The sequence below is a fragment of the Echeneis naucrates genome, chromosome 12 (genome assembly GCF_900963305.1).
Source record: "Echeneis naucrates chromosome 12, fEcheNa1.1, whole genome shotgun sequence".
In the NCBI taxonomy this organism is placed as follows: domain Eukaryota; kingdom Metazoa; phylum Chordata; class Actinopteri; order Carangiformes; family Echeneidae; genus Echeneis; species Echeneis naucrates.
In genome coordinates, this window is record NC_042522.1 from 19,426,414 (window position 1) to 19,448,313 (window position 21,900).

The window sequence follows — 21,900 nt, forward strand, 5'->3', positions numbered from 1 at the left end:
CCCAAACGCAGAAAAAGGAGCTTGGTGGGTTTGTGGGGGCCCAGCAGAATATGTTCTGCCCCTGGTTCTCCTCCCAGGTGGATGCGGCCCTGTCCAACTGATTTGTGTATTTTATTTTTTAAATAAAAAAAAAACTTTCTCAGCTCCTGCAGCTGGAGTAAGTCAGGCTGAAATACTTGAGTTGTTTATAATCAGTCAGTTTAATTTCACCTCTTTATTTCTATTTCTGTTTTCATGGAAATACGTCATGTGGTGAGTTCTCGGTCCGCCCATTTCTGGAGCCTGGACCGCGTGTGTGCGTGTGCGTGTGTGTGTGTGTGTGTGCGCGCGCCGGGCTGCAGCTGAACCACTCAGCCGTCCGGAGGTCTGAAGTGGGCGGGGCCTGATCCGAGGTTCTCCCCGTCCGCAGCGACGCACCGAGCATTCCGGACTCGGCACCCGAACCGGCGAGGAGGAGGAGGAAGCATCATGGCAACGACGACCTGCACCCGGTTCACAGATGAATACCAGCTGTACGAGGAGCTCGGCAAGTAAGCAACCACATCACGTGTGTGTGTGCGTGTGTGTGTGTGTGTGTGCGCGCAGCCTGACCCGGAGGGACGGAGCTCTGCACAGCTGCCGTGATGGATGCGGCTCCATCCCTCCAAAACAAACTGCACGCTGATCCAGAACCAGCCTCCTCAGTGCATCAGTGCAGGGACACCTCAGCCCCCCCACAGCCCCCCACAGCCCCCCAGCCCAGAGGCTAATTAGTGACAAACAGGCTTAATATCCAGAACAGCTGATGTGTCAGACTGAAGCTGGAGAGAAGTCCAGAATAAAGCTGCTGCGGCTCCGACCTGATGAACTTGGTCCGCTAATGGAGACAGAAGAGGGGCTGCAGGACCTGAGGCTGAGGAAGATCTGAGGATCTGAGGCTGAGGAGGACCTGAGGCTGAGGAGGACCTGAGGCTGAGGAGGACCTGAGGCTGAGGAGGACCTGAGGCTGAGGAAGATCTGAGGCTGAGGAAGGTCTGAGGCTGAGGAAGATCTGAGGCTGAGGAGGACCTGAGGCTGAGGAAGATCTGAGGCTGAGGAGGACCTGAGGCTGAGGAAGATCTGAGGCTGAGGAAGACCTGAGGCTGAGGAAGATCTGAGGCTGAGGAAGATCTGAGGCTGAGGAGGACCTGAGGCTGAGGAAGATCTGAGGATCTGAGGCTGAGGAGGACCTGAGGCTGAGGAGGACCTGAGGCTGAGGAAGATCTGAGGCTGAGGAAGGTCTGAGGCTGGGGAGGACCTGAGGCTGAGGAAGATCTGAGGCTGAGGAAGATCTGAGGATCTGGGGCTGAGGAGGACCTGAGGCTGGGGAGGACCTGAGGCTGAGGAAGATCTGAGGCTGAGGAAGATCTGAGGCTGAGGAGGACCTGAGGCTGAGGAAGATCTGAGGATCTGAGGCTGAGGAGGACCTGAGGCTGAGGAGGATTTGAGAACGAAGAGGATCTGAGGACCTGAGGCTGAGGAAGATCTGAGGCTGAGGAAGATCTGAGGCTGAGGAAGGTCTGAGGCTGGGGAGGACCTGAGGCTGAGGAAGATCTGAGGCTGGGGAGGACCTGAGGCTGAGGAAGATCTGAGGCTGAGGAGGACCTGAGGCTGAGGAGGACCTGAGGCTGGGGAGGATTCAAGGCTGAGGTGGATCTGAGGCTGAGGAGGATTTGAGACCGAGGTGGATCTGAGACCGAGATGGATCTGAGGCTGAGATGGATCTGAGACCGAGGAGGATCTGAGGCTGAGGAGGATCTGGGCCCCTCAGTGGGAGGATGAAGTGGACTCGGTGTCTCTGTCAGGATGTGCGTGGGCAGACAGGATCTCGCTGCTCGCCTCACAGGAACATTTATTCCTCAGCCGAGGGAATAAAACTGCAACTTCAGGGCTGTGGACAGGCTTCAACCTGTGATGTTGGTGTGTTGCTTTACTCCAGCCCTGTGTGTGTCTGTGTGTGTCTGTGTGTGCCTGTGTGTGTCTGTGTGTGTCTGTGTGAGTCTGTGTGAGTCTGTGTGTGCCTGTGTGAGTCTGTGTGAGTCTGTGTGGGGGGGATGTGATAAGTTATGAACAATAGACTTGCTGGAGTAGCAGCAGCTGCCCTCACTGATAACGGAGCCTTATTACTGTTTTGCTTATGTTGTCACTTTGGGTTGTGTCCTGGGTTTGTGCGATTGTGTGATTAATTACTTAATTACATCATATGGCTGCTGGCACTTTAATATTTAAAACGTTCTATCTCTTGATCATTTATTTTTATTGATTTGATAACTAAATTTATTATTTTGAGGAGTCAAGTTGTCAAAATAAATGCAAAATTAAAATAATAAATTAGCAGTTATCAGTGAATAAGTTTTAAAAAAGGAAAAATGTATAAATTTAGATGCTGTTAAATAGCATATATGTACTAATAACAGTCCATAAGTTATTCCATAAAGTCTTTAGCCTAATCAGTGCTAGCTGCATGGATAATTATTATCCAATAAGATGATACTGATTCTTGTACTGTTGTACTGACTGCAGGTTTAAGAAGGACCAACAGACAGAAAGATCACAACGTCATCATGAATAATAGAAATATTACATGTTAGCTAATTGGCTAAATGGGTCTTAATTGAAATTGATTAAATTCAATTAAAATTAAATGCTAGTTAAAAAAACCAACACAAAAGAAACAAGGTTAAATTGGTTTGTTAGTTTGTTCCTCGGGGAGCTCAGATGGTCAGCAGGTCCTGGATCTGGACTCACCTGTCCTGCTGACGACCCGTCACATCGAAGTGTTGCCGCCTTTTCCACCACGTGGCAGAAATGTCGCCTCCCCCATCATGGCCGCCTTGCGGCGAGTCGGGGGCTCTGAGGGGAGTGTGAGTGTTTCGTTGCGTAACGATCCTGAGGTGAGATAAAATTAGCTGCAACCAATGACAGCGATGGATATTTCTGTTTGTCTCTGTTGGGTTTGATGAGTTAATGTGGCCCTAAAAACTCCAACACACACACACACACACACACACACTGAGCAGGACTTTATTCTGAAATGCTGACCGGTTAGCCTTGGTGCTTTGTTTTGCCACTTATTGTAGCAGTTTGTTAGCAAGTAACCGGATTATATGAGTTATGATTAATGCCACAGTGAAGCCAATGCTGTAAAGCCTCCTATTGAAGTCTATGGGAAAACTGAAGGTAACAGCTTGACGAAGGTACAGTAAGAAGTTATTTATGTTACACACAAAAGTTGAATCTTTAAAGGATGTACAGACTTTGATATGCAGGTCAAAGTGGCGAGGACTCCAAGACGCTTCTGCCTGACAGCTGATTCGTCGCCTTTTGGTGCTGACGAAGCTCTTATGGCAGCTGACACGTCTCCTCTTCCCATCTCTTGTCTTTGTTCCCCAGGGGAGCCTTTTCAGTGGTGCGCCGCTGTGTCAAACTCTGCACGGGCCAAGAGTACGCCGCCAAAATCATCAACACCAAAAAACTCTCCGCCAGAGGTGAGTGGAAGTCGTTCAGACGGCTCAGCCTGTGCAGAAACAGGTGCATCATGGGGGTTTTCATCACTCTGTGCATGTGTGTGTCCCAGATCTGAACGCCTACATTAGCATATTTTAGCGCTTGTGTTGATTCCAGCGTGTGAAGCCTTCACGTCTGTTTCCACGGAGAGCGGCAGATGATGGTTTCATGTCAAAAGACGACTGAAATCAACATTTTCCTCAAACTACGACTACGGAGTTTGTGTGCTTCAGATATGATGTCACTGGAGCAGCTTCCTGTTTCTTCAAAAGCCAAAGAAACCTCAGAAATGGTGGAGTTGAGACGACAGTAGTTCTTTAGGGGGCCATGCAGTGTGCGGCCATCTTTGTTCTGACATGATTGATGCCGTCAGTCAGGCAGGAAGTGGATATGAAGGTCCTCTCAGATCATCAGGAGGAGGAACCCGGACCTCCCTCCTCCTTTATTTCCTCTCTCCTTGTTCCTTTTCCTTCTTTCTTTCCTCCTTCGTCAGAATTGGGGGGTTAAATCAACATCTGGGACGAGTGTTTCCCTCAGGCTGTTCTGCCTGTCTGTGTGTGTGTGTCTGTGTGTGTGTGTGTGTCTCATTACATCCTTGTCAATCACCTTGAGGTTCACCAAACTGAACGCCTGATTCCTGTTTCCTGTTGTCGGGCATTTGTCTGGATGAGATGCTGTTGTTGTGTTATTGTGTTAAGCTGTTGTGTTACTGTCCTGCAGATCATCAGAAGCTGGAGAGAGAAGCACGGATCTGCAGATTATTGAAGCATCCCAACATCGGTGAGACTCTTTTCAGTCACGCCTCCTCCATCAGCGGCGCCCACATGACCCCCCCAGAGTCATCAGAGCCCTGATGGGCGAGTCCACTGAAATGAGCTGATGTCATCATTTTGTGTTGGGAACGTGGGGTTGTGTTTGCTCTTTTTGTGGGTTTCACCAACAACTACAATAATGTGGAACGTTTCCAGATGAAATAATGAGAAAAAGGAGCCAAAAAGAAAAGATGAGCTCATTCTGCCTCTTTCTGCCCCCCAGTTCGGCTCCATGACAGCATCTCAGAGGAAGGATTCCACTATCTCATCTTTGACCTGTGAGTCGCTTCGCCTCCTCCCTCCTCTGCTCCCTTCATCCCTGTCTTTGCCTCGACTCCTTCTGTTTCTCTGCCATGCTGTGCTGCCCCCCCCCATCCTCCTCCTCTGGTGCTTCATTTTCCTCCCATCCTTCAAACTGTCTCCTCCCTCTTTTATATCTGCATTCCCTCCATTCCGTCTTCCTCTTCCTCACCCCCTCTTCGTTTCCAAGGCAGTTCCCCCCATTACATAAGAGTCCAACCCCCCCACCTCCTCCCTCCCCTTCTGCAGCTCGCTCACACACACACACACACAGATGCATCAACACTCCCCCGCACTGGAGCTAGTCTCCATGGCAACCCAGTTGGAGTGAATCCTGCAGCCGGGGTTTCCCCCTAATGAGGACATCCCCCTCCTGTCTGTGTGTGTGTGTGTGTGTGTCTGTGTGTGTGTGTGTGTGTGTGTGTGTGTGTGTGTGTGTGCGTGCGTGTGTGTGCGTGCGTGCGTGCTTGCTTGCGCATAATTCTGCATTTTAACCTCCATCTTTGTGTTTCCAGGGTGACGGGAGGGGAGCTGTTTGAGGACATTGTGGCCAGAGAATACTACAGTGAAGCAGACGCCAGGTAAACAAGCAGCCACGAATCTTCTTCATCCCCTCCATGTGTTCGTCCTCTGCAGCACAAACACACAGACACACACACGAATGCAAATTCAACAATTTTATTTATTTTTTTTTGGCATTTGAGGCTCCAGATCTGATGATAATACTTCTGCACTGTTTTTTTTTTTTCTTTTTTTTTGTGAACCTAATTGCAAATCGAGGTCGAGAAGCTTTCCCAGGAGGCCGAATGTTACAGACAGATGGAAACATACACATGAACAAAATGCGCACACACTCACGTCGTAACCCCCTCAGGAGGTAGACTGGAATCAATTTGACCGTGGAGGCGTTTTGTGGAGGCGAGAGAGAGAGACGAAAAGAAGGGGACAGGAACAGTAAGAGGTGGAGAGAGAGAGATGCAGTTAAAAAGGATTTCTAAAACAATTTCATCTCATCTCTGGTCTTCTGTCCACAGTCGGGGGATTAAATGACCTTTCAAAACATCCACACTGATCATCATCTCCTCCTTTAAAGAGCAATCTGACGAACTGTAGATCATTTAAAAGTCTCCTGATTCTTCCATCACTGCAGGAGCTTCTGACTGAGCCGTCATCTTTTGATTTTCGGGTGCATGAAAATGGTGGATTCTGTTAACAAGGGGAAAAATGGTGGCAGGATTTGTTGCTGCTCTGGCAGCGAATAAAGTGTTTTTCTTTTTTTCACACCTTTTGGTTCCACGCTGAATTTCCTGTTAAAATGTAGGACACATGAACACACACCGCTGACATGTAGGAACCTCGATGATGATGAAGGTTTTTCATGTGTCGCCTCTGCCTTCGCTCCCCCTTGTTCTCTCTGCTTAAATTGTGCGTTCCACTGTGTGTGTCTGTGTGGGTGTAGCATGGCTTGATTACTGTCCAACAGTATCTCACTGACAGTTTCCTCTCGGTTCTCCCATCTGCACAGAAATGCTCGATCCTTCCCTCCGCCCCGTTAAACTGAGGCTTCGCCCAGATGACACGAAAACATATTTTCTCACTGATCAGTCGGACCAGCCAGGAGAGCAGATTCAGTGTAAATAATAATTAGAATAATCGTTTCTGAGATAATGGCGGTTCTGCGACTGATCTGAGATGAGACGTACTTCTGTAACTCATATTCGGGGCATCATTTTTATTAAAATTATTATTGTTTGGTCATTTTATGCCTTTTTTTAATCGGAGCAGTTGGAGCAGTAACTCGGGGAGTCGTGTTCTGACAAAAGATGACATCACGTAAGGCATTGGATTGGACTCCTTCTCCCTTCTGTTGAAGTCTATGGGAAAAGCCTTCAGTCTGCTCCGTTTAGAGAAAATGTCATTTCATTCAGGGGAAGGCAGAAATCGGAGGAAATGAAACCAACTCTCTCTGGAAGTCAGAAAATATGTTTTTCTATATTTTTTCTCAGTATTGTGGTGAACTGATCCCGTTCTCTTGCTCTCCCTGTTATTACTGTCCTGTTGCCTTTATCTGCTCCTCACTCTGTTGTTTTGTCTCCACAGTCACTGTATCCATCAGATTCTAGACAGTGTGTCTTACACCCACCAACATGACATAGTGCACAGGGACCTCAAGGTGTGTTTGTGCGTCTCATTGTGTTGCTTTGCTCTGCACCCTCTGTACAAGGGTTGGTTTGTTTTTACCTGCTTGTGTTTCACTGATGAGTTTTTAATCATTTTTGCCTGATTTGGAAAAAAAACCCCGACTTGCCTGTGCCTGCTGTCTGTCTGTCTGTCTGACTGTCTGTCTGACTGTCTGTCTGACTGTCTGTCTGACTGTCTGTCTCTGTGTGTGTCTGCCTGTCTTCAGGTTTTGCTTTTGGGACTCTTGTTGCTCTATTTTAGACGATCTGAACTAGAATGGCGATTTCCTGCCGGGGGGGGCGGAGACTGAAGCAGAATGGAGTTCAGTGGAGTAACAGCAGAGCGGCGTTGGCTTCAGAGTGTCGAGAACCTGCTCAGTCTTTTTTTCCGTTAAACGCGGCTTCGGTGCCGTTGCTGAAGAAATTTCAGAGAGAAATGTGCAAGTTAGACTCGGCGTCTCCCATGTGGAGCCTCGGCGTCCTCCCACACGGCCTGACTCATGTTGGACCTTTTCTTGACAACACAAAATAAAAAACTGTGCACCTTCTCCCTCGACGCTTCACAGACGAATTCACTCCTCACACTTTCCTTTTCCTTTTTTTTTTGTCTGTTTGTGAGTCTGGACATTTAATACACACGCATATATGTGTGGACTCATTATGGCTGTTTTATGGGCGACTCCATTGTTTGGAGTCAGAGGTCAGGTTGTGTTGAAGGCTATGGGAAGATGTCCCTCCTCAGTTAATGTTTGCCTGATGAGTTTCTGGTCTCAGTCTGAAATACAACATGATGTTCCTTTAGAGGGAAAGGGGAGGGGTTAGGGGCGGGGCTACTTGGTGACTGGCAGACTGAACCACCCAATCAGGATAGAGACCAGAGCAGGTCAGATCCAGCTTCTCCTCCAAATCTAGTTTCTGCTGGTTTCAAAAAAACCAAGATGGTTGATGAAAAGTTTACAAACTAGCTTCAAAATGGCGGCTCACAAACCGATTGGTGACGTCACAGTGGACGAACCATCGATGATGATCAGTCCAGGTCAGATGAGACCTGGTTTCATTTTCAGCTCAGAGTCAGGGTGACGTTTATTTGTGATGGTAGAGGTGTGTGTGTGTGTGTGTGTGTGTGTGTGTGTGTGTGTGTGTGGCCTCTGCATGGATGCTGGGGGCCGGACTTGTTCAGACTAACCTGCTCCCCCTGCTGTTTGCATGCAGTCATTGCATCCAGCAGATCCTGGAGGCCGTGCTCCACTGCCATCAGATGGGCGTGGTCCACAGAGACCTCAAGGTGAGTCACCTGCAGGGGTGTGTGTGTCTGTGTGCGTCCCAGTGTGAGTGTATGTGTGTGTTGGGAGGGATTTATAGTTGTATCTTGTCTGTGTCTGACTGATTCTGGTAAGTTCAGTACTGAAATATATTTAACTGCAGCATGTCTGTGCACGTCTGGGCCTGAGCTGTCAGTACATGCATGTGTGTGTATTTCTATATATATATTTGATATATATGTGTGTGTGTGTGTGCGCATGCATTTTTGTGTCATTGGCCGGTTTGTGCATGCATTAGATAGATTTTTTTCATTCAAAGAGCAGTCCAGCAGATATCTGGTAACGGTGCTTTGGTTGAAGTTCTCACTTTGTATTGAGTCAGTAAACAGTGACATCACTGGTGGGCGTGGCTACAGGTGTAGCATACCTGAAAAGTGTATGTATGTGTTTAATGCATCTTATTACCTCGGATTCATTTACAGTTATCAACTTTTACTATTTTATTCACCAAACAGAGACAAAAATCATTTTTTATCTTAAAACAAATCATGTAGAAGGACTCTTATTTAACGGCGTAAAGGTTCGTATGATCTTTCCAGCCTGCCTCAGATCATCTGATGTTATTGCATTGAGACACTTTGGGAAACTCCACAATTACTTCACCCCACAGAAGTGTATTACAGGAAGCCCACACAGAGGAGGCCTGATGGGGAAATAAAGGGGCTGAAGCTGAGCTCTGAGGATTTCCCTGGAGGAGGTTTATTAAGTTACTACAGACCAAAATGAGATGTTGTTTTCTCGTTAAATCTTCGTGAAATTAGGTCAAAAAATTCAGGTTGGTACCTTCTCCCCTGGAGGCAACAAGACGAGTGACTCTTAATATCAGGAGGATCAATATTGGACCCCCAAAGTGTGTGTTCTGTGTGTCTGTGGTTTTTCTCAAATAACCAACGTCAGCCAGAAGCCGGACTCGTCTGCTTCAGTGGCTCATTTTAATCATTTTACTCCGATTAAATAAAGCCTCCATTCCTTTCTCTTTGCTCTGAGCACAGATAAAGAAGTCTTCATGCAAAGCCAAGCTAACGACCTGCTAGCTTTAGAATCTGCGTTGAACGCAGACGTCTGGTTGATATTAATCAGTTTATCTGAGCGGATAATTACTCCCTGATTTCTCATCTATTCATTTAAAGCCTTAGTTTTCCTGGCAGGATTAATCACAACAGCCCAGGCGGTCGTGTTGTTTTCAGCTTCTTCAGCTTTCAGATATTCCTTTAAACCCAGATTCCTGCCTGACAGGATTGAAAACAAACAAACAAAGAAAAAAAACCCCAAGGACCAAGTGACCTTTGACCTCCCTGGGTTTTTGATGACTCCAGCAGCTGGACTCATCTTTAACTTTATATCACTGAACGTTTTAGTTTTTCCTGTGGAGCTCTTTGTAACGGGGGCTTCATGGCAAAGAGTGTTGCTGCTGTTTGTAGTGTGTCTGTACATGTTTGTCAGATTGCTGTTACATCAGCGTCTGAACAGGAAACACGCGACAGTCGCAGAAAGACAAGCTGTGTAAGTAAACAAACGGCAAAAAAACCTCAAAACTTATACACATTTTTTAATCCCATCTGCCTCTGCTGGCCTCAGTGTGTGTGTGTGTGTGTGTGTAGTATATGTAACGCTGCTGCTGAGTGTGTGTCTGTTTCTATTCTTTGTCTTCTGATCTGCGTCGAAATGCTCGTTTGTCACATTTATTTCTTTAAAACTGAAACCCTTGATGAGAACTGAGCTGTGTTCCTACATGCAGGGGTGGGGCAGAGGGGTGGCCGGGGGGGGCAGAGCAGCTCTAAACCAGATGCCCCCCCCCTCAGTAGTGCCGTAGGTGGATCAGTTTGGCCCGGTCTGCGGTGGTCTATAAAACCAGAGCACTCTGCTTCATGCTGTTTTACTCTGACACAAACAGGATGTGACGTCATCACAGACTCAGAATGTGTCGCTGTCAGGAGTGTGGTTTGTTTGTTTGTTTGTTTGTTTACTGACCTCACTGTTTGTTGTTTGTGTCGTTTGTGCAGCCGGAGAATCTGCTGCTGGCCAGCAAGTGCAAGAATGCAGCGGTGAAGTTGGCCGACTTTGGACTGGCCATCGAGGTTCAGGGAGACCAGCAGGCTTGGTTTGGTATGTCACACAGTCACACTGTCCCCCCGTGGACACACGGTTCGATCCCTGAGCTGCGTTTTTCTTTTACCTCCGACTGCCTCTGAACATACAGTCTGAAGGTTTAACACATAATGTCAGCGTTAGGAATTAGTCACTTTGAACCAAACGTCAAACCCTGCCGTTCCTCTGCAGACCGCTCTGAGCTCCAGGACGGACCTTCAGACGCCACAGAGGCTGCGTCCATCTTTACTCAGAGGCATGCCGTCGTCTCGTCTCTTTAATCTTGTTAGCAAACAGGAGCAATATGAAGGTTGGTGCCGTCTGTTGTTTCCACCCGAGGAGTCCCAGTCCAGAGTTTTGGCTCTTTTAGCTGTGTTTGGTCTCCACCACCTACACATTGTTGGTCTGCCAGCTGCCAGCTGCTGAGCAGGAAGTGGACAGATCTACGGATCTGGCTCTGATTCTGGTCTGGACTCGAGGAATCTCAGCCAACTGTGAGAGAACTCGTGCGTTTCTGAAGGCGTCTCTCTTAATTAAAGGTACATTTTAATTCATTTAATTCAACTTTTGGCAAAATGCGAAGAAATCCTGGACGTTCTTTTAAAAGCAAATCAGCCGTCACGTCTGTCTTCATCCTCCTCTTCCTCCTGCTGATCTGGAAGCATCTGCTCAGCTCTGATGTGCAGCCGAGCTGACAAAGCCTCCACAGGCCTGTTCATCCATACTGTGCTTCAGTCTGGAAGGGATTTTGACTTCCTCTTCCTCTGATCCCATCTGACTGAAGCCGTCCTTCAGTTGTCAGCTCAGGTCTAATGAGGTCGGAGTCCGGCTGTCAATCACCTGGGTGACCGTCAGGTGAGCTCGTGTGACAGTCAGGCCGCTCGACAACACAGAATACCACGTCGTAGACTGAACAATGTGGCGATGAGTGGACGTGAGGAGACGAGCCAGGAGCCGTTCACAGCAGGGGAGGAGAAAACACAAGTTCAACAAAACAACAACGCAGAATGAGCCAAGTGCATTTGTCTTAAGATGGACGTGGCCTTCTGATCAGACTGTCTACAACAACGAAACAACCTTTCTTACGAATAGGCGGGACCCTGATTTGTGTGTTTTTGTGTGTATTTTGTGTGCAGGCTTTGCAGGCACTCCAGGGTACTTGTCCCCAGAGGTGCTGAGGAAGGAGGCGTACGGTAAACCTGTCGACATCTGGGCCTGTGGTGAGTTCTTTGTGCGTTCGATTCTCGCCGTCGCCGGCTCCTCGTCCACTCGTCGTCACGCAGACCAAAAGTTTGTGTTCTCTTTGTGCGTAGGTGTGATCCTCTACATCCTTTTGGTTGGATACCCTCCGTTCTGGGATGAAGACCAGCACAAACTCTACCAGCAGATCAAAGCTGGAGCGTATGATGTAAGCCCCGCCTCCTCTTCCTCCTCTTCCTCCTCTTCCTCTTCTTCCTCCTCAGACTTCATGTTGCCTGTGTGTGTGCTTCAGTTTCCCTCCCCAGAGTGGGACACGGTGACTCCGGAGGCTAAAAACCTGATCAACCAGATGCTGACCATCAACCCGGCCAAGAGGATCACGGCCCAGGAGGCTCTGAAGCATCCGTGGGTCTGCGTAAGTCCGCCCAGCAGCAGGAAACCCCGTCCCACCGTTTCTAACTTGTAAATCCCCCGAAAGGTTTGTGAACATCTGTTCCCAAACAGGCGACCTCAGAGATCTGCAGCTCAACTCGACAGGTCACGCCCTCAATTCTCCATCACTTTAACCAGGAATGAAATGAGGGGCTGGTGGAGACCAAACATGGAGCTAAAACTGAGGCAAACGTATTTGACCTCCAGATATTGTCTCAGATTTATTTATATTCAGATTCCATTTACAGCTGATAATAATCAATCAGAGGGAAAGATGCTGAGTCTGCAGATCTCAGACTGAAGATCAAAAGCTGTATCGATGTGTCACCTAAAGATCCTCAGAACCAGAACAGCTCCCGCCCACGTAAACCGTCACGGTCAGAGCTGCTGCCTTCATTTTCAGCCCCACTATCTCTCTTTCTCTCTCGCTCTGCAGCAACGCTCCACGGTGGCCTCCATGATGCACAGACAGGAAACGGTGGAGTGCCTGAAAAAGTTCAACGCCAGGAGGAAACTGAAGGTGCGACAAGATCCAGATTACTAAAATCTGACAAGTCAAATGAGAAACAAACACGAATCAGATTCGTTAATTGAATGAATAAATGAATCCATCCAAGTCCGATGAAAGCAAAGTCAAAGGTTTGTTTTTATCTGTCAGACGCCCAAACAACGCAAACTGTAAGAGCCAGAGTCGGAAAGTAGACCAAAGTTTCACTTAGTTTTATTCATGTAACAAAATAAAAGTGTAAACTGCTCACGGTTTTGTTGGCTCCTCCTCTTCCTCCTCAGGGCGCCATTTTGACCACCATGCTCGTCTCCAGGAACTTCTCTGGTGAGTGTCACTGCCCTTCGAAAAGACGAGAGAGAGAAAGCAAAGGAAACGACTCGTCCACCCTGAGTGGGAGACAAGGGGACGACAAGAAGACTCACACAAACACACACACACAGCATTGTGTTGATTGTGATGTCTTTGATTCAGGCGGCTCAGATGAGTTTCTGGTCTCAGCCTGTAGTTTACAGTCTTCAACACAACATATGAGGCCCCTCCCCCTCGCCCTTTAACTGCTCTGGCCTCCATCTTTGTGTGTTTCAGTGGGTCGGCAGACCACAGCCCCCGCCTCCGTCAGCGCCGTGGCTGGAACCACCGCCGGCATTGTAGAGCAAGGTAAACTCCGCCCACTGTTACTCAGACTTTAACCTCTCTAGTCTTACGTGAACGAAGATGGTTTCAAGAACTAAAAACCACATTACACCTCAGAGTACCTTTAATTCAGCATCAGCCAATAGGAGGAGAGAATCTGAAGCTCTCTTCTGATTGGCTAACTGGCTCGCTCAGAGAACCCAAATCCTGAAATGTTAGATGTTGGGACCAAATGGGTTTGACTGACGGCTGGTTCAGGTTCAGGTTCTGAATGGAGCTGATCCAGGATCAGAGAGCAGACTGGATGGAGCGTTCCTCGTCGTGGTTTGTCTGGTTGAACTCTCGGCAGATTAAAACAGAAATCTTTCCCTCGTCCTGTTTTAATCTCTCTTCCTATCTTCCCCCCCTCTAATGCTTCTCCAACGTTTGCCAAGGTAAGCAGCCTCATCCTCATCTCAGGAGCTCTGAAGCTTTTAAATGTTTTAGTATAAAAAATCTTGCAGCTTTGAAGTGTTTTCCTCTTCTGGACACACGCTTTAAGGCTGGCGGATGATTGGATGATGCCCCCCCCCCGTCCTGTCATGTCCACTTCCTGCCAGTCAATGAGCTGCGGAGTGATTCCTGCTAATCCCGCCTGCTGTTGAGATTAACAAACCCATTATCACACACCTGAACCTCCACTTCCCTCATGCTTTCACTCCTAATCCCCCCTCCCTGTCCATCTCAATCTGTGCCTGGGCATCTGTGTGTGAGAGTGTTTGGATTATATAGAGAATCATTTAGACTCTACCCCCCCTTCATGCCCTCTGCTTATCTAATGCTCTGGGCGATGGATCAGGGTGAGGAGGTGCCAGTTGGATGTAGATTTATTTCTGTGTGTTTATTCGTTGGGGCTTTAATGTCTTTTTGCAGGACGGACTGAGGATGGGAGGGTTTTTTTCTTTTTTGGAGGGAGGGGTACATTTTTTCCCCTCCTTTGCTCAGCAGAGGGTGGACGGGGGGTAAATGTGGAGAGACAGACGTTGTCAGTCCGTGTGTGAGGTGTGCATGTTCATTTGTGAGATTTGCTGCTGCAGCATTTTTTTTTAACCACTGCATGCATGCATCACCTTCACCTTCATCTTCGTCATCATCATCAGCTGTGGTTGTTGAGCTGAGGTGACCTGGAGGTGTATGATGTGCACTCTTCCATCTGAGGGTGTGTCCTTCTGCCTCTCTGCAGCAGCCAAGAGTCTCCTCAACAAGAAAGCTGATGTCAAGGTGAGCCTCCTTATCTCCTTATCTCCTTGTCTCCTTCCTCCTCTGCTCCGATGTCCTTCGCCTTCAGAGCTACTTTTATTCACCCATAAATACTCCGATCGAAGTCCGTTCGGTGTTCGCTTTGTGGCCTTAAAGTCGATGTCACTTCCTGCCACCTCCATGTCTTACTGTAGCTCAGAGATGCACCGATGGTTCTGTCGGGAAGAGTCACTGTAGGAAGAATAAACCTGATGTGGTCCAGACACAATCCAATCAGCAGTCAGTCCACATCAGGCGGATCCTTCTCTGAGGTCGCTCAGGTCATCCTGGAGGAGAACCGGCCCAGAAGACCGCCTGACCTAACCCTGGACTCTTTCACAGCCAGCATCCCTCCACCAATCCCCCTCAGTCCGGAGTGAACCAGCTGGGACGTCCCTCCTGGGGACCTGTTCAGAACAAGCTCCTCTCCAGAAACCCTGAAGGACGAACCGAATCTCCTGCTCCGATGGAGGTCAGAGGTCAGATGGACCTGGGGTCACAGAGATAAGCAGCAGTCTCAGTCTCCAGACCTGGACCGTCACGACGTTTTAAAATGTCACTTTTATTTTGAATGTTGGATGTTGGCGCAGCTGGTCTTTGCATCACTTTGCTGCAGACATCTTTCGGTGCCAAAGCGAAGCTCGTCTGCTGGCGACGCTGAATCTGCAGTGACTCAGACCGGCCTGACGTTATCAGTGCATCTCTGTCTCCTCTTTACCAACACAAGGCTTTCCCACTTTGTGCGTTTGTGTGTTTGCGTGAGTCAGTGTGAAGACTCCGGATGAGCAGTTCAATGTTTGACTCGCTGCGTAAATCCGCCTGAGATGCTGATGTTGTAATAATAATCATGATGAGAAGATCAGGCTGTGTTAAAGATAAGAATTCTACTATTTAAGATGAGATTTTGCAGATATGATCATTTTAAATGGGATGGTTTGGCACCGTTGGGCCTCCGTAGATTTGGAGTTGAAGGTGTTTGGATTAATGTGAATTCTCCTTCTTCAGCCTCCTCCCTCTCCACCCCGACAGACTTCCCCCTCCTCAGGCAGCCTGATGCTAATCTCAGATTATTTCCCACCAGATGATTAATCTATCATTACACAATCCCTGCAGCGTCTCCTTTGCTGCACCCTGACGTCACACCAACACACACAACCCTGAAGTGTATTAACGCCAACACACACTCGTCTCATGCCGGCCGTTCGGTCACCTCCTCTTTTTGCTCAGGTGTGATTCGGTTTCATGTGGAGTCTTATATGACAGCTTCTGTTAAAGCACCTGAAGGACGTTCAGTCTTTCAGCTTCAGTTTTTTGTTGTTGTGAACATCTCCAGGAGACGACCTCTGTATGGAAATCTAAAAGGGTCTTTGTTGAATCAGACGGTGACTCACAGGGGCCGTCGCTCTCGGCCGCAGAGCTGAATTGATGTGAGAACACTTTCCTCCACTTCCTGCTAAATTAAACCTCATTATTCAGTTCCACCGATTTTTTTTCTGCCTCTTAAAAGCCGAAAATGTTTTCGTTGTTTGCTCCTGTGGCTGACAGAAATGGTGATTAGTTTAGCAGGAATATGAACCGCCACCCCCGTTCTGACAGAAACCTGCAGGCTGCAGCTCCTTCTTCTTCTTCGTTGGTTTATTGTTTCATATTATTCACAAGCTGCTTCCTGTTTAGACAGAATGTGCTTTCACCTGTAGCTCTGTTTTACCTGCTCAGGACGGCAGGAATAATAATTTTAGTGAGTTAACATTCAGGGCTGTCAACCAACTGGAAATGAATCAGTATTTGGGGTTAGCTGATGAAGTTTGCTGTCCAGCCTGACTGATTGTCGCTCGTCACAAATTCACTTTTGTACGATCAGACGTGTCCAGCCAGAAAAAAAAGCAACAACGTAGCACTAATGGATGCTTTTGAAAAGTCAGCACATCATCTCTGATCCCACTTTTCTCTCCTGCACCTCTTTGTGTTTTATTTTGTATTTCTCTGCCTTTTTATTTCTCTCAGTCATCAGTTTCAGTCAAAGCCTGCAGAAAACACACACAGTTGGTTTTGAGCATGAAGCCGCTGTGTTGCTTTTGTGTGTCTGTGTGTTCAGCATGTCGTTGTTCTGTTGTGGTGTGTGTGTCTAAGGCCTGTTTAGGTATCTGCTCTTTTTGACCTCATCATCTGCTGAAATGAGGCAGTTTGTACATTAAAATGTACAAATCCCCGCACGGCCGGACAAAATGGACGTTACGCTCTTTTCTTTATATCTGACAGATGTTGTGAAGGTGCACAGCTGCCGCCGGTTTAATTTGCCATCTGCTGATCAGCAGAATATCTGAGTCTCTGAGTCGGTTTGGATTTCACTGCAGACAGAAATGAGCTGCCATGATGAATGAAGCCCTTTCTGTCTAATTAGTCGTGTTTTGGAGCCACAGTGCATCAGGACGACTCGCTCCTCCCACCGCTGTTTTTACATGTATTACACTGTGTTGTTTTTTACACACCAGCCACCCACTTCAGAGGCAGAAGGTGGCAGCTCACGCCGTCGCTGCCGAGCACTAATATAACACTTTGTGTTTTCCTGCACAGCCGCAAACAAACAGCACGAGAAACAGCATAGTCACCAGTCCCAAAGGCAACATCCCCTCTGCTGCACTGGTATGCAGCTCTGTGTCCGTCTATCTGTCAAAACACTCAGAGTGTGTGTGTGTGTGTGAGAGAGAGAGAGAAGCTACAACACAAAAATTGTGATTTGTTGCGCTGACTTTGTGTATTGATTCAAATTGTGCAGCTGTTTAGGGAAATTTAAAGGATAGTTGTGCTGTTAATATGAAGCTTTATTGATTTATTGATTCCCTGCAGAGGAAACTAAAAATTGACAGCAGCACATGATGAAGGTGTGATAAGAAATAAAATAAGAATGGGAACAGAATGTGAAATGTCTAAAATGTACATGTGCAGCTGATATAACCCAAATCTATGAAAAAGTTTTTTTTTAAATTCAAATAGAAGCCAACCGAGTTTGTTTTCCTTAAAACTCGTTTGAAACTAACAGATGAGAAGAAAAGGAGCCTTAAAAGGACAGAGACAACAGTTAGAATAAAAAGGATTCAGGTCAGAGGAGTTGAAAAATGGAGTTTTCAGGTCGCTCATTTCTCACATCTTCCTCTTTATTAAACTTCCTGCATTGTGCTGCCATAAAATCTTCCCTCTCCTTCCTTCGGTCTTTCTCTCCATTCTTCCTCCAGGAGCCTCAGACCACTGTTATCCATAATCCAATAGATGGGACGAAGGTACATCCTCCTCCTCTTCCTCCTCTCTCTCTCCTCCCATCTCTGTGTTTCTCTTTATTTCTGTGCACATCTAGCTGTGTACTCCTGCATGGCAGGTGTGTGTGTGGGGGGGGTTGTGCAATGGCGGCGTTGTGAGGTGTTTCCTTGTCTTATACTGCCCCTCTGTGTTCAGACGGGCTGTGTGTGTCAGCAGGGCTGTCAGCAGATTAATCCGACTGTTCAGACTCTGTGTGACAGTCGTGTGTTGTGCGTTCATTGTGTGCGTCCTCGAACGCGTTCGGCTCAATCTGCAGACTTTGGGATTGTGCTGCTGAGTCACACGTACAGCTGTTGTGTTGTGTTTTAAGATCAGAGTCCTGTTGCAAATTTAATGAAATTTCAGTGTGTTGTGTACGTGTGTGTGTGCGTTTGAGGTTTGTAGCAGCACTTGTTTAGTTCATGTTTTTGTCTGTGTGCTTTGCAGGGATCGTCTGACAGCAGCAACACTACTATTGAGGACGAAGATGTGAAGGGTAGGCCACACACACGCACGCACGCACGCACGCACGCACGCACGCACGCACGCACGCACGCACACACACACACACACACGCGCACACACACACACACACACACACGCACACACAATGAGGTCATGATGGGTGTGTGCATACATTTGTGTTTTTGTGAGACATGGAGGCGTCCTGCAGGCGTTTTGTGTGGCAGATGCTCCCTCCCATAATTCAACAAATGACTCATGAGACGCAGGAACATTTTTTAAAAGTTAACTTAAAGAACAAACTAACATTCAGGACGTCGTGCAAAAGAGGCCAAAGGGGGTCAGGTGTTCATCTGCTCTCTTCTGATTGGTCGACTGTTTCCTTGAACGTCCACCTTCACTCTGTTTGGACTTTTAAATCAAACAAGTGTAGAAACAAAAACGTTCATCTGTGTTTTCTCACCTTTGTCATATCTCGTGCATCCTTTTCCAAAAAAATCAGGCCAACTCATTTGGAATCCCAACAAGAAGTGAAAATTACGTTTTGAGGGTTTGAATGTTGAAGATGAGACTGTAAGGAGAGAAAACAGACGACTCCAAGAGAAACATGAACGAGGCTCAAAGTGAGAGAAGAAGGTGAATGAAGTGAGGCGGTCCTGATGAAGGCAGAAAGTAAAATAAAGAACAAATACACAGCCAGGGAAAGAAAGAGAGGGGGAGGGAGCAGCGGAGAGGGAGGCAGTTAGAGCGAGCTAAGCCTTCCTCTCAGTGTGGGGAGGAAGCGAGGGGAGAAGGACACAGTAAATCTGATCCAAAGCGCCGGGACAAGAATAGCGTCATGAGCTCAACCTGCCTCACACGGAGAGATGATGGATGATGGATGGAGGGAGAGAGCGGCGCAGCAGCAGGACGTCCTTCTGATGTTCCTCCTGTTTGAGGATCACCATTGTGGAGAAGCAGAAAGCTCTCAACTTCTTGCATGGAAGTGCTTTTTGTGCGCGTGCAGGAGATGAGTTAAAGATGAGTACCAAGCTGTTAGGTGAGTCTGCGCTGAGCTGTGTGGATGAGAAGCTCCAGATTCAGGTCGCCCGTCCTCACGCTGCGTTTGTTTCCCTCTCTGCAGCTCGCAAACAGGAAATCATAAAGATCACAGAGCAGCTTATCGAAGCCGTCAACAATGGAGACTTTGAGGCCTACGCGTGAGTCCACGTCTCTTTTCTTTGTCTGTCCATTATTTTTTAAAGCTACACAGAAAAACATTAATCTGATGGACCTGCTGATGTCTCCTGTCTTTGTATTAAAAGATTAAAAAGTAATTACAGCCATTGTTTCATCCCCCCCGTCTACTCAACCACACAATCAGGAGTAATGACGGCTCAGTGGGGGGGCGATGGAAAATAAATCTGCAGGATCACTCTCGGTTGCATTTAGCACGAAAGTTTAAATGAAGAGAAAAGTGGAACGAACCATTCAGACATAAAGTCAGACAGAGAAAGTTATTTTTGTTGTGACTCTGAATCTTTGTGGTGAATCAGGTTTGTAAATGTGTAATTAATTCTAAATGTACAGAGACGCAGAGTGGTTTCATGACGTCACCAAATGGGGGCGGGGCCAAATTGTGTGTGTATGGCCTTATTTTGTGTCATCCTTTGTTTTACACATGTTGTGGATTCACTTTCATTGTGCAGGAAGATAAAATAGCTCTCTAACCTGAAGACGTGGAATAAAAACAAGATGTCTGCTGGTTTTTCCAGGAAGATCTGTGACCCGGGTCTGACCTCGTTCGAGCCCGAGGGGCTGGGCAACCTGGTGGAGGGAATGGACTTCCACAGATTCTACTTTGACAATCGTAAGACGACATTTCAGTCTTCATGTCGCTGAATGTCTGAGCGCTGCTGTGATCCTGAATGCTTCTGTCCCCCGTCAGTCCTCTCCAAGAACAGCAAGCCCATCCACACCACCATCCTCAACCCTCACGTGCACATGATCGGGGACGACGCCGCCTGCATCGCCTACATCCGCCTGACGCAGTTTGTGGACGGGCAGGGCCGTCCTCGCTCCAGCCAATCAGAGGAGACCAGAGTTTGGCACCGCAGGGACAGCCGGTGGCAAAACGTCCACTTCCACTGCTCAGGAGCTCCAGCTGCCCCCCTGCAGGGTTGAGGTAACACACACGATCTGGAATCATCCGTAACAATCAGTTATCGATGTTCTCTGTTTGTGTAAGAGAAGAAAAAGGAGCTCCCTCCTTCTCTCCTCTTCTCCTCCTTTACTTTCTCATTAATCATTTATCTTCTCACTTTAATGGACTTCCTGAATCAGGTCTGTTTGTGTTCAGCTAAAAATGTCTCCAAATGGAGTTTGAACTGAAAAATAATCAGCGATATTCTCTGCTGTGTGGTGCCTTCAGGGCCTCCGTAGAAAACTAAACTGAATAACACCCCCCTCGTCTGCAGGTCTGTGAGGTGACGTGGAGGCGGAGACGAGCAGAGATGACGTTGACGGAGCAAAGCAGCGGTGAGAGAGAGGTGGGGGTGGACGGAGGGGGAGTCAAAGGACTCACCCGACTCACCCGCCTCGCTTTTCTCTCTCTCGTCTCTCCACGACCTCGACGGCGGAATGTTCCACCGACAGAAAGGAGACTCTTTAAACCTGCAGTCTGATGCTACGCCACACCTGGACCACACCTGTCCCCCCGGCCCCTCCCCCAGCGTGACACGCCCCCTTTGACTCCCCTCAAACATAACTTTATCGTTCCTTACTTCTACTATTATCATGGCTGCAGTCTGTTGTAGTGCTCTTTTGACTGTACAGTATATTTATTAGTCTTTCTTTCTGGTATCTCCTCCTCTTCCTCCTCCTCCTCCTCCTCTTCCTCTTTCTCCTCCTCCCCCTCCCCCTCTGTCTCCTCCTCCTCTTCCTCCTTCTCCCCCTCTGTCTCCTCTTCCTCCCCCTCCTCCTCTTTCTCCTCCTCCCCCTCCCCCTCTGTCTCCTCCTCCTCTTCCTCCTTCTCCCCCTCTGTCTCCTCTTCCTCCCCCTCCTCCTCTTTCTCCTCCTCCCCCTCCCCCTCTGTCTCCTCCTCTTCCTCCCCCCTTCCTCCTCCTCCTCTTTCTCCTCCTCCCCCTCCCCCTCCCCCTCTGTCTCCTCCTCCTCCTCCTCTTTCTCCTCCTCCTCTTCCTCCTTCTCCCCCTCTGTCTCCTCTTCCTCCCCCTCCTCCTCTTTCTCCTCCTCCCCCTCCCCCTCTGTCTCCTCCTCTTCCTCCCCCCTTCCTCCTCCTCCTCTTTCTCCTCCTCCCCCTCCCCCTCCCCCTCTGTCTCCTCCTCCTCCTTATTCTTCTTCATTTTTATGACGAGCATGACTCCTTCCTGTTTCCTGTTGCCAGTGGCTGTTTTTCTGCACGACTAAGGCTGCCTGTGTGAAACAGAGAGTCACCAGTGGGTGCGATTAATTGCGTGTTTTGTTCCTCAGTGGCGTTTTCACCCCCCGAGTCGCTCTGTGAGACAGTGAAAACCATGCAGCATGCTGAAGATGTTCCTGTGGTTCCTAATCTGTGTTACTGAACGTCGCTGAATTTAATGACAATGGTTGAAACTCTAGTATCCAGCTGTTCATGTAAATTTCCAAGTTTCGTGGTGACTTTACTACTTTACTACTTATTCAGTAGATGATATTTAACTGCATGATATTCCGAGTTAATAGTTGCTGAGTTGGCTGTTATGGTGTGTTTTTATTTTATATATATATAATTATTATTCCACTTTTTGTTAGTTTTCTCTCTGTTTGGACTGAACTGCTGGTGAGCTTTAATCTGCTGCCTCTGTTTTCTGGGCTTTGTCAGTGCATCGCCTGTTTTTGTGTTATATCAT

General features: G+C 47.9%; 1 protein-coding gene across 3 annotated transcripts; it reads left to right on the forward strand.

The window, feature by feature from the left end:
- The first annotated feature begins 468 nt into the window (after positions 1 to 468).
- Positions 469 to 20,922, forward strand: camk2b2 (calcium/calmodulin-dependent protein kinase (CaM kinase) II beta 2). 3 transcript variants are annotated; one of them, XM_029515295.1, is made up of 21 exons: positions 469 to 530; positions 3,412 to 3,506; positions 4,246 to 4,305; positions 4,561 to 4,615; positions 5,153 to 5,218; positions 8,030 to 8,102; positions 10,143 to 10,245; positions 11,364 to 11,447; positions 11,541 to 11,635; positions 11,720 to 11,842; positions 12,296 to 12,379; positions 12,649 to 12,691; positions 12,953 to 13,024; positions 14,223 to 14,260; positions 16,853 to 16,921; positions 17,512 to 17,556; positions 18,020 to 18,068; positions 19,158 to 19,233; positions 19,789 to 19,883; positions 19,962 to 20,198; positions 20,491 to 20,922. In XM_029515295.1, the coding sequence occupies exons 1-20, from the start codon at positions 469 to 471 to the stop codon at positions 20,195 to 20,197; spliced, it is 1,623 nt and encodes a 540-aa protein (XP_029371155.1). In that variant the 3' UTR covers position 20,198; positions 20,491 to 20,922. The 3 variants fall into 3 exon arrangements, with proteins under 3 accessions (XP_029371155.1, XP_029371156.1, XP_029371157.1); XM_029515296.1 differs by lacking the exons at positions 8,030 to 8,102; positions 16,853 to 16,921; positions 17,512 to 17,556 and adding an exon at positions 6,738 to 6,810; XM_029515297.1 differs by lacking the exons at positions 16,853 to 16,921; positions 17,512 to 17,556 and having other exon boundaries at positions 14,226 to 14,260.
- The last annotated feature ends 978 nt before the right edge of the window (positions 20,923 to 21,900 follow it).